The sequence below is a fragment of the Lycorma delicatula genome, chromosome 3 (assembly GCF_047948215.1).
Source record: "Lycorma delicatula isolate Av1 chromosome 3, ASM4794821v1, whole genome shotgun sequence".
Classification (NCBI taxonomy): Eukaryota; Metazoa; Arthropoda; class Insecta; order Hemiptera; family Fulgoridae; genus Lycorma; species Lycorma delicatula.
In genome coordinates, this window is record NC_134457.1 from 115,752,667 (window position 1) to 115,765,473 (window position 12,807).

The 12,807-nt window shown below is 32.8% G+C and overlaps 1 protein-coding gene across 2 annotated transcripts in view; it reads left to right on the top strand.

Moving 5' to 3' along the window:
- LOC142321919 (mannosyl-oligosaccharide alpha-1,2-mannosidase IA-like) overlaps window positions 1–7,077 on the top strand; it is a 42,387-nt gene extending 35,310 nt beyond the window's left edge. For both annotated transcript variants that reach the window (XM_075360437.1, XM_075360438.1), the window contains exon 9: window positions 1,015–7,077. In XM_075360437.1, the coding sequence (XP_075216552.1) occupies window positions 1,015–1,134 (120 nt within the window). In that variant the 3' untranslated portion in view covers window positions 1,135–7,077. The remainder of the gene's footprint in view (window positions 1–1,014) is intronic.
- Window positions 7,078–12,807: the final 5,730 nt, after the last annotated feature.

The following is a 12,807-nucleotide window of genomic DNA, read 5'->3' on the forward strand; positions in this document are numbered from 1 at the left end:
GTTCTCCCACCATAACGGCGCTGCAGCCCCACCATTCTCAGGCTCCAATAAAAGAGAGTGCACGAGAGTGAATTGATAATTCATCGTCGACCACCAACTGGAGAAGACCAAGAAGAAGAAGATGGAAGAAAACAGAAGAAGTTCCCTGGCCGGCTCATGGTGGGACCTTCCGACCAGCCCCTCCCTCCGGAGAAGCAGGCCTGGCCGGCCCGCCGAGGGAGTCGCTGGACACGGACGCTACCTTCCTGCTCCAGCGCCAGCTCCAACTCGCCGGGCTTCAATCGCCCTAGCCGGTGGACTCGGCAGCAGTACCCGGCCAAGAACGACCGACGCCGACCCGATACTGTGGAGCTCGGGGGGCTACCACTGCCACGCTGTAGTGGGGACCCAACTGCCGCTGAGGGAAAGCCCGGTCGGACTTCAATGGACGAGCCGCAACTCCTCGACTTCGCCGGAGACCAGCATCCGGACCCAACAGCTCTTCTCAGACCTAACGCAAAAAACGGTCCTTTTCAGGGCCACCACAAGGTTATGGATTTCGAACCGTCGAAGCTATTCGACGACAACAGTCCTTCTCCTCAGGGCTACTCTAAGGTTAGCAATTACAACGAGCTGTCGAAGCTAATCGACGACAAAGACGGCCCTTTTCAGGACCACCATAAGGTTATTAAGTGCCACGTGCCGTCGAAGCCATTCGGCGGCAGGATTTAAACAAACTGCCGTAAATTTTGACATTGTAATAATTTTGTAGAAAAGTTAATACTTTTTATATTTCATTAATTATTATTATATAACCTACAAGAATTAAAAAAAAATCATTCATTAATATTAGATGTGGGAACAACAATTATTTTGATAACAGTGTGAGCATGAATTATATTTGTTTTGATCATTATAACAAAAAGTAATAGCAATATAAAATTAACATTGTAGCATTATAGCACTTACAATCATTAAATTAATGAAATTTCATTGTGTTAACTAAATAATAATTTGCTTTATTTTTACTTACAGTATTTGTACTTATTATACAGTGATGATAACTTGCTGCCTTTAGATGAGTGGGTTTTTAATACAGAAGCACATCCATTACCGATTCGAGGAAGTTCATTCTACAGAGAGAATTCTTCATAACATTGTATTCTATGCTGTTATATGACAATGTGGTTGTTTAAATTTTATTTTACCTACAGTTGATATTTGAGTGCTCATTATAATTTATATTAGTATAGTATATGTTATGTATATAAACAAAAAAAATATATCCTTTGTAAAATAGTGTTTATGATCGGATTCGTTTAGGTTTTTATGAATATGAATGTAATTTGTTAACATTCCTAACAAAAAGTGGAAATGTCAGTAAAATAGAGAAACTGTTCTATCTGCTATCTCATTAGATTATAAATTGGTCATACTTGGTCTAGATCAATTAGAAGTTATTGATGTTCAATTCTTTATTTAAAATGACAACATCCAACCTTTTAATCTGAATTATTTATTAATATATTTAAATAAGTTATAAATAAAATGTAATATTTATGTATTCTTTCCCTCTGTGGATAAATCAAACTCCAGATATATCAATGGATGTTTTTGGAGAAGTTATACAGGCATATTGTACTGTATGGCATTATTATTGAGGAATGACAAGATCCATATATCTGATAGAAGTATGATGTATGATTAACGGGAGAAGACAGTAAACATATAGGTGACAAATAAATACACTATTCTAGTCAAAAACATATTCCTAGAATAGGATTTAACAATTGGGAGTATTATTATAGATTTGAAATCATCTTGCAGATGAAGATCACGCTTTCTTCCCCTTCCACTGCCTAAGGTTTCTCCTCATTCCACCTACACCACAGTAATAATAAATACTGAATTGTTCCATTTTTCTTTGCAGGCCAACATTTTGTCACCTCATCTTATGTATTTATTCCCAAAATATTTATTGCACTACACTGGTGCATAAGAAGTTACTAACTCACATCTGAAACATTTTATTTTACATAAAATATTTATACAATTTTCCTACCTGTTCAAAAATTTGGAAATGTTATAACTAAATTTAAATATGGACTTTAAAACTGAAAAATTTGTAAAACTTTACACAAAATCTAAATAAATTATAATCTGAAGACAAAATCACCTGAAATAAATTATAAGTCTTCATCACCTAATAAATCTGGCGTATTTTTGTCACTGTCATCTTAAAAGTTCATTACAATGTGTTTTAAGTGTTCATTCTGTAATCCTTCTTTATGAAAATCTTCTACTTGAAGGATTTCTGCATCTCTAACTCAGTTTCTACAGTCTACTGTACATTCTACTGTTACATGGTTTATGGCATCTTTTAATAACGTATTTTATTTGAAATGTACTGTTTTTGGCTGCCACCTCATCTTTTATTTCCACCCAAATTAGCTTGATTGGGTTATACTGGTAATGAAATGGCGTTAGTCTAACGACTTTATCCCCCATTAATGTTGCAATATCGTCAAGCTCATACCGCCTGTATTTTTCTCTGTGTTTATTAACAATAAACAGTAATTCGAAGATTGTGTGTGAAGAATTGTGTGGTATTTTCTTCTAACCGTGAAACAATTTCCGCTTTTTTTGTGTTGGTCACTGGTACTTTCTCTTTAAGCGTTGAATGATAGCTGCCGTTATCCATCACGATAACACAACCTTCTTCCAAAGATCGCAACAAATTTACGAACCATTCTCAGAATACATTACAGTTCATTTCTTGGTGGAAATCCCCTGTCTGCTTCGACTGAAAAACGAGAACAGTCTTTTATAAAACCAAGCTCATAGCAATCTGTATTTCATATAATTGAACGGATCCTTTCCAACCGGAATCCTAAGGCCATCACTGCTTGTTGAATTCTGCCAGATGTATTTCATGGATGGGTTCTGGTTTACCCAAGTTTCATCTAAGTAAATTATTGGTTGAGAATTATTTTGTCTAATTTTGTGTTTTTTCCTTAAAACTTTTACCTGAGCAAGAACGCTCTCCATCAAAACGTTTTCGCCAACATTACATTTACGAAACGGAACCGTAATGGTCTTAACAATTTTACTTGTAGTATACGCACTCTTGGTAAAATTTATTTATTTTTTCAAATGTGTTTAATTTTACTACTCGTCGGATACTCTCCTATCTCGTAAAATTCTTTAATGGTTCAATAAACTATATATTTATTAAAGCCGTCCAGATCGGTTACCCAGTTTGCATGAGGAACTTTTACCCGAAGCGATTCAAAAAAATGTTTGCATAATTCTGCTTGGGCTGATGCAATTTCATTAACTTCACAACAAACATTTTGTACAGTACGCACTGACACAGCACACATAGTTGCGGTCACTTCTTGCTTTGCATTAAAAACCTCTTTAATAGTAGCATTAGGTTTGCTACGCACAGGTTCTTTTAAATAATTATATACCCTATAAATAATTTTTTTAGATTGTTTCCGAAGATGAGGGCTGTTTGCTGCCATTTTATCTTAAACGCTTACACAATTAAAATAACTTTCATTATTAAAGATCGGCCAAAGAAACTGCACGTCCGATTGATATATTTATTGTAAAACCGTAATCTGAACTGGTCGAATTGTATTACAAAACAAAAGTTGCGTTTGCGGTGACAAACATAATGTAATACGTCTTGAAATAGTTAACATAGACCTTTAAAATAACAATTAAAATGAATAAAATAAATGTTAATTATACCAGTCTTTTATTTGACAAAAGATTTGTCTCTGTATATAACAGTTACTCAATAACAATCCAAAAAATGAAGTAGTTCGATCACGAAATATTTGGAAAAACATTTACAGTTTTTTAGAATGAAATATTATTGTGCGTAAAATACCTTAAGCGCGATTATTGTAAAATTTGATTTCAATTTTTGTGATTTAGTTATATACTGAAAATGCTATATTTGTATTTGGACTTTCTAGATTTCTGACGCATAGTTAATAAATGACGTGGTGATGTGCGGCCGTACGCGCTCCGCGCTGCAAAATACGACTATGAGGGCACAAAATGAGGAAGTCGCGTGACCTTCACCTGAAAGCTAATTTCAAATCTATTATTACAATTTGTGTTATATTTCCTATAAAATATGACTGTGGATGACAGTGTATAAATCTTACACCACTTTTTTCGTCCTACATATACCCAAAAAATGTTGCACAATTTATTAATTAATGAATTTGAGGAACAAGATTATATCTTATGTAGTTAATTTTTTTTTTATTGTTGTAGGCTTATGAATGATTTTGTAATGCACTACTTCAATTGATTTACAACACTCATAAATATATATAATTTAAGATGGTATCCAAATCTTATAAAATAATATGGAGAAATTAAATGTTCTCATTTTAATTTATATTCTGTATGTTTAATCACATACAAATTCTCTGTGAATTGTTGTCAAGAAATATAGTAGTATATTGTGAAAGCAATCACTTATAAGAAAAAATAACACGCGCGCACACACACACACACACACACACACAAAGTATAATGTGTTGATTTTATTCAACTCACCACATCTGTATAATCAGGGCGTACATGCATGTATATATATATTTTTTTCTTTTTTTTGGATGAAAAACACATTTTCTTCAATTAGTTACAAAGCATTACTCTCATTTCCATCTAGCGCACTGGAATTCCAGTCTTCAAAAACTCATAACAATTATGAGCTGATTCCCCATGTACCATGCCTTTACTTTCTAGTAGCATATCTGTTCAATCAATGGATGTCTTATTTGTTGGTGTCAAACTGTGTTCCCCTTCAGCCATCCATTTTGCATAGAACTCTTTCATGTTGTCTTTAAATGGCCTGTTGACAAAAACATCTAAAGGTTGCTGCAACACAGACATATGACCACCAGGGGTAATAGCCAGATCTGCCTTCATCTCAGTAAGAAACGGAGACATTTTGTATGATTCCTTCTGAAGCAATGTTCCAAGTCACCTCTTCCAAACTTTGTGCACCCAATCATGAAACAGATTTACATCTATCAAAAACTTTTCTTTTTGGATGTAAACATAACTCCTTTGAGTAAAATTTTGTTCGACATGATTTTCCTCTCAAAAATTATGTAAGGTGGTAGTTTTGTTTCATTGGCCATCATTGAAAGCATCAAGTGTAGCTTATGTTTTTGAACCCTGTTGTTTGTGCTGATACACTTTTAGCACCTTCTTCACAAACGGTGGTGTAGCTTGGCACATCAAAGAAACTAGGCGTCTGATTATCATTGCCTATTTGAGACAACAAAAATTATTATTTTTGCAGATCAATGACATGTTTATGAAAATTTGTAATTTTGTCATTAAAGTCATTTAGCATATGTTAACACAATGATGTTTGGCTTTTCAGTGAAAGGTTTTCCTTTTCATAAAGTAATATGCCAAAACTCTGTTGCTTTGAAGTTGGTCGAACTGATTCCCTGTGTGTTTGCCAACTCTTAGCGTCTTGAAACATATTTCATATGAAACACACATACTATTCTTACACAATTCTTTAACATAGTCCAATAACTCTTCTTCAAGTTGTGCAAATTTTCCAGTCTTCAGACCTCAGAATGCTTTTTTCGATACATTAATTTGGGCAAGAGTCTGTTTTTGCTTTCTCAACCAGGCTTGTTTTATTCAGGAAATATGACTCTTCTCTGTTTCCCTGTTTCCCACATATTTAATTTGAAACTTGCAGTGTAATCAGAATAGATTTTACACACTTTACAAAAATAACTTTTTGTTATAACTACCAGTGGCAATGCAATATGGTAACTACCGGTACATGCTAAGAGAACAGCAGTACTAATTGTGTAAATAGTAGGTATTTACACTCCACTCAGTAACAAAAAGAGAATCTTGCAAGGTCAACAATTACCCTAGAGGTAGAATCTGTCAATCAATGAAAGAGAATTCCATAAACAGTAAGGATGGTGGTGGAGGTGTTTGTAATGGATTAACCCATTCTTGCCCATTTGTTCACTACTTTCAACAATCCCTCAAACAGGCTTGTACTAACATATCAGGAGACCAAAAATTTATTCTCAAGATCTTGAAAATAAATCTGGTTAAAATTTTATATTTTAAAAATTCAGGTACATGAATACGGTATGTATATTTATGTGATCATTCTATTTACATTTGTATGGTAAACGGATAATTTGTATATAATAATCCCTGTTGAGTTGATTACCTAATTGGAAATTAAGAAAATATTAATTTCTTTTATAATTAGGATTAATTAATAATATCAATTGTACTTATTTTGTCATTTTATTTTTTTTAACTAGGCTTAAAATTAATTATGAAAACAATTTGCACTCATGATTAGATCAGGTTAAGTTTTCCAATTGTGATATAGGTATTATATAAATTGTGTATTAGAGATATTTTCTTAAAGAAATGTTACTATTACTGTTATGATATTATGCATAAATTGGTTAATTAAGCTCTAAAACGTTTTAATAAAAATACTAATATATTGAGATTTTAAAACTTATATCAATTAAATCTATGATTTGATTTATTGTGTACAGCCTAATTTTTATTTTAACAGAATAATTCTACAGAACATTTAATCAACATACCAGGACTGGTATAATGTCACAGTTTGCATTGTAAGAAAATCATGTTGGGCAGTAATTGGTAAAACATGTCTAGATAAGGACAATAGAGACTATTTCCTTAAATATTTTGTGGTAGAGTACATCTCTGTAGTCCAGTCTGTTTTATTATTTTTAAAGAATTTTCAGTATGACTGATTTTGGTGTAACAAGTTCTCTTTAAATTGAGTAACAAGACTAACTCTACAAGATGATGAATTATTTAGAAGTGATGTAAATGTGCTTTTCATAGAATTCTGCTTCCAGCAGCAATAGTTATGTATGTGATTTTATTATTGATAAATTTATTTATGAAGACAATGTCAAAAACATGGCTTCAGCTAAGAATAGTAGTAAGTTGAATTATTTTGTATCATTTATGCTTACCATCAATTAATTAAAATGAAAAGAAAAATGTTTAAAGTTTGCAACTTCTGAAAATTAAATTGGCTAATATATGTTTATTGTACTTCATAAATTCTCCTGGCTAGGTTTTATTATCATTACTACCACTTAATTCTGCTAGTGATGAATACAGCTGTGGTTTCAGCATCGAGGAAGAATGAGGAATAGAATGATTCTGCAACCACTTTATTATATCTTCTTTCCTTGAGTAGGAAATTGGTGATTTTTCTAAAACGGCATTGTAATAGGGTGTGTTGTCAGAGATTACCACAGAATTATCAAAAAGTTTGAAATTAATATCTCTAAGTAATTTTTCACTTTCATTTGACCTTCTGTGTATAATCTGCTGCCTTTTGAAACAGAAACTTTCAGCAAGTAACCTGATTCCAGCATGATTTGTTTGTTGTATGAGAAGATAATATATATGACTTGTCAATGTACAATATCAGCCTACTTTCGGTTCTAAATTTTTTATGGCAGTCAGATACTGAATAGTCTTAAACTTTATGTCATGTCGCTCAGTGAGAACCTTTCTGTTATTTTCAGTTTTGCTGCACCTCCAGCTCAATTCTTTTATTATTTTTCTCAAAGTCATCTCTTTTCCTGAATAATCAATAGCATCTTTGAGCGCTAATATTATTTTTTTCACAGTTGGCAGTTGTCCATGAAGTTTGTTTATAGTTTGTTTCACCATACACTTGTCAAAGATGTCCAGTCTCATTGCACGCATTTCATGGAGTTGTATTTTATTGGAGTAGAGAAGAAGTCTCTCTCATTTTTTAATTTTTCTAGCAACCCTTTTTCTGTTTTCTTTGTTTGGACTTTGGATGGCGACACCCCACATGCAACTGCTGTTCTTTCTTCAAATTTTTATTATATAAATAATAAAAACATTATATATAATGTTAGTTAATTTATCATTTAGTGCTTGCTGATGTAATTATAATACTTGTTGAGAATACTCCCTCTATGAAACATGAGACCATGCCAATGGCTACTCTATCACTGATAGAGTAGCTGGATTGAAGGTGCAACCATACAGGAGAGGTATTTGTTGAGAGCCAGACAAAGGAAAGATTCCTGAAAGAGGACAGCAACTTTTTCAGTAGTTGTTAAGGGCGTAGGTCAGGAAATGGCCATATCAACATCATTCATTCTTCTGAGTACTGCATAGCTGAAACCAGTGGAAAATTAAAGCTGTTTTTTTTTCAAGGAAAATGTAGCTCTCTGCATTTTCATGTAACAAAAATGGAGGTGCCTTCCTTTGTAAAATAATCTGGAGGTAAACTAGTCCCCTGTTTGGATCTTCAGGTGAGAACTACTAAGGAAGGGGGTCACCAGAAAATTTAAAAAATAACATTTTATGAGTTGTAGTGTGGAATGTTAGAAGTCTAAAAATGATTGGTTGGTTCAAAAATTTAAAGAGGGAAATGGGTATGTTATATGTTGATGTAGTAGGAAATAGCAAGGTTTGGTGAGAAGAGGAAAACGACTTTTGGTCAGGTGATTTTAGAATAATTAACTCAGCATCAAATAAAGGGCAGGCAGGAATAGGTTTTGTAATGAACAAGAAGATAAGGAAGAGAGTAGAGTATTTAAAAAACTTACCGATAAAATCATTGTAATAAGGATAAAATCAAAACCTAAGTGGACAATGATTGTTATTGTCTACATGCCTACAAATGTCCATGATGATAATGAGGCAGAGTGTGTATATGAAGAAATTGAATAAGCAATTAAACACATAAAAGGGGATGAAAATTTAATAATAGTTGGAGATTGGAATGCAAGCATTGGAAAAATCAAGGAAGGAAATATTGTGGGTGAATATGGGGTGGGTAAAAGGAATGAAAGAGGGGATCGACTCATTGAGTTTTCATGAAGTATAATTTAGTAATTGCCAACACCCAATTTAAAAATCATAACAGAAGAATATCCACATGGAAAAAGCCAGGAGATACTGCAAAGTATCAGATAGGTTATATCATGGTTAAACAAAGATTTAGAAATCAACTTCTCAACTGCAAAGCATATCCTGGAGCAGGCATTGATAGCGACCATAATTTAGTGATAATGAAATGTAGATTGGGATATAAAAACCTGAAAAAAGGGGTCAAACGAATCATGGAATTTAGAGAAGCTTGAAGAGGAGGAGGTGAAGAAGATTTTTGAGGAGGGCATTGTAAGAGGTCTGAGTAAAAAAGATAAGGTAGAAAATATAGAAGAAGAATGGGAGAATGTTAAAAAGGAAATTCTTAAATCAGCAGAAGTGAACTTAGGTGGAACAAAGAGAACTGGTAGAAAACCTTGGATATCAAAGGATATATTGTAGCTGATGGATGAACATAGAAAGTACAATAATGCTAGTGATGAAGAAGGTAAAAGGAACTATCAACAGTTAAGATATACTATAAACAGGAAGTGCAAATAAGCGAAATTAGAGTGGATTAAAAAAAGTGTTCAGAAGTGGAAAGAGAAATGAACATTGGTAAAACAGATGGAGTACACAAAAAAGTTGAGGAGAATTTTGTGGTACATAAATTAAAATCTAATAATGTGTTAAATAAAGGTGATATGCTGATTTATAATACAAAAGAAAAGGTTGAAGGTGAGTGGAGTATATTGAAGAGTTATATGGAGGAAATGATTTAGAAACTGGTGTTATAGAGGAAGAGAAAGTTGAAGAGGATGAAAAGGGAGATACAATACTGAGATTTGAATTTAATAGAGCGTTAAAAGATTTGAATGGGAGAAAGGCTACTGGAATAAATGGGATACCTGCAGAATTACAGTGTGCAGGTGAGGAAGCAATATTGAAGAGTTATAGGAAGAGGAAGCAATATTGGAGTATATTGAAGAGTTATATGGAGGAAATGATTTAGAAACTGGTGTTATAGAGGAAGAGAAAGTTGAAGAGGATGAAAAGGGAGATACAATACTGAGATTTGAATTTAATAGAGCGTTAAAAGATTTGAATGGGAGAAAGGCTACTGGAATAAATGAGATACCTGCAGAATTACAGTGTGCAGGTGAGGAAGCAATAGGTAGATTATACAAACTGGTGTGTAATATTTATGAAAAAGGGGAAGTTCCATCAGACTTCAAAAAGAGTGTTATTGTCGTGATACCAAAGAAAGAAGTAACAGATAATTGTGAAGAATACAGACGAATTAGTTTAACTACTCATGCATTAAAAATCTTAACTAGAATTCTGTACAGAAGAATTGAGAAGAGAGTGGAAGAAGCGTTAGGAGAAGACCAATTTGGTTTCAGAAAAAGTACAGGGATAAGGGAAGCAATTTTAGCACTTAGATTAATAGTATAAGGAAATCAACATATATGGCATTTATAGAATTAAATAGTATTTGATAATGTAGACTGGAATAAAATGTTCAGTATTTTAAAAAGATTCAGGTTCAAGTATAGACATAGAAGAACAATATCTAACATTTACAGGAAACAAACTGCAACAGTAATAATTGAAGAGCATAAGAAAGGAGTCTGACAAGAAGGCTCCTTATCCCCATTACTTTTTAATCTTTTCATAGAACTATGATGTTAAAGAACAATTTAGATCCGGAGTAACAGTGCAAGGTGAAAAGATAAAGATGCTACGATTTCCTGATGATATAGTAATTCTAACAGAGTGAAAAAAATTTAGAAGAAACAATGAATGTTATGGATGAAGTCTTTCACAAGAACTACCACATGAAAATAAACAAGAACAATATGAAAGTAATGAAATGTAGTAGAAATAAAGTAGATGGACCACTGAATATAAAAATAGGACAAGAAAATACTATGGAGGTAGAAGAATTTTGCTACTTGGGAAGTAGAATTACTAAAGATGGACAAGTAGGAGCAATATAAAATGCTGAATAGTACAGGCAAAACGAGCTTTCAGTTAGAAATATAATTCGTTTACATTAAAAATTAATTTAAACATCAGGAAAGCATCTTTGAAAGCTTTTGAAATGTGGTGCTACAGTAGAATGTTAAAACCAGATGGGTGGATTAAGTGCCAAATGAAGAGGTATTGTGGCAAATTGATGAAGAAAGAAGCATTAGGAAAAATACAGCTAAAAGAAGAGACAGACTTGTAGGCCACATCTTAAGGCATCCTGGAATATTCACCTTGATATTGGAGGAGCAGGTAGATGGAAAAAATTGTGCAGGTAGGTAACATTTGGAATATGTAAAACAAATTTTTAGGGATGTAGGATGTAGGGGGTATACCAAAATGAAACGACTGGCACTAAATAGGGAATTGGAGAGCTGCATGAAACCAGTCAAATGACTGAAGACAAAAAAAAAGTTGAGAATAAGCTGTTACGACGAGCATCCGCGTGATAGGTTATGTTGTGATTCTGTTGCTGTTTCGTAGTTTCATTTTAAGTGTTTAAGGTATACTATTGTTAATAGTTAATTTTTTCAAGTATGAGTGAAAGTGGGTTTTATAATATCAAAATTAGTGGTGATGAGTTTCAAGAGGCTGGTTCATTAGACAAAAATGTAGGCAAGAAATGTAAATTAAATAAATCTTTATGGAAGAGAAATGCAAAAAGAGGAAAGAGACCATCAGTAAAAGAAAACCCGAGAGAAAACCAATAAAATCGTTCTTAAGAAAACTTTCTGTAAGTTAACCAAATGCTGCCTGAAATAATGCTTTCAAAGTAGTACCAAGAAAAAAATAATAGTATTAAGTACTAAGTAATAAGTACAACAGATGAAAAAAAAAACTTTTTATGGAATAAATAAACTTTTAGCAATATTTTTTATGCTGTTTCTGATTATTCTAAAAAGAGTTTGTTTTTAAATAACTGCATGATACAGCAAGATATTAAGTCACATAAAACTGAAAGAAAAAGAATATTAATATCTTGTGGGAATATAACCTTCCCTTATCAAACTAAAGTCTTAAAGTGTGCAGGAAATTAATTTTGTTGTTTTTTCAAATATCTGAAAAGCATGGGCATTGAATTGCAAATTGCATGGGCGTTGAATGTTAATAAGATATTAACTTTGTTAACAGTAGGGGAAAACATGTGAATTGGCCTAGTAAAATTGATGCTTTTCTTTCCAAATGGTTAACATGGATTTTAAGGAAATTCTACACTGCTAGTCTCAATACAGTCATAATAAATCTGGAAGGTTGTATTTCCTGAATCCCTTTTTAAATGTAACAACATTTAAACATGTGCATGTTTAAATATGATAACATAGGTTATTATGGAATATAAAACGTACCATAAGTATTTCTTACATAATACAATATCTACCTTCAAACAGCCTTGTACATATGAATGCAATTTTTGTGTTAATTCAGAGATAGTAATAAAACAATAATCTGGGCAATGAATCTTTAAAATCCAGACTCGCATGACACAAAAAAAAAGAAAGAATTTGCAAGAAATTATAGAAAAATCAAAACAAGTTGATTCCCATGTGTTAGTTTTAGAATTTGACTTTGGGCAGAATCTTCTTTTCCCCAAATTAAGTGTAAATTCCCAGTTTTATAAGCTTCTTCATGGTTGAATGCTTTTAACATCTACTGTCACAATGAAAAAAGTTCTATTATGTATTGCTATCCAGAAACTGAATCTAAGAAAAATCCTGACACAGTTGTGTCTTGTCTACGATTTCAAAAAAAATAAAATGGGAGAGAAAACTGTGTCTGAAATAGTTCTCCTTTTCAGATAATGCTGCTGGGCATAACAAAAATACAACCGTTGTTTGCTTTTGTACATTTTTAGCAATTTGGTTA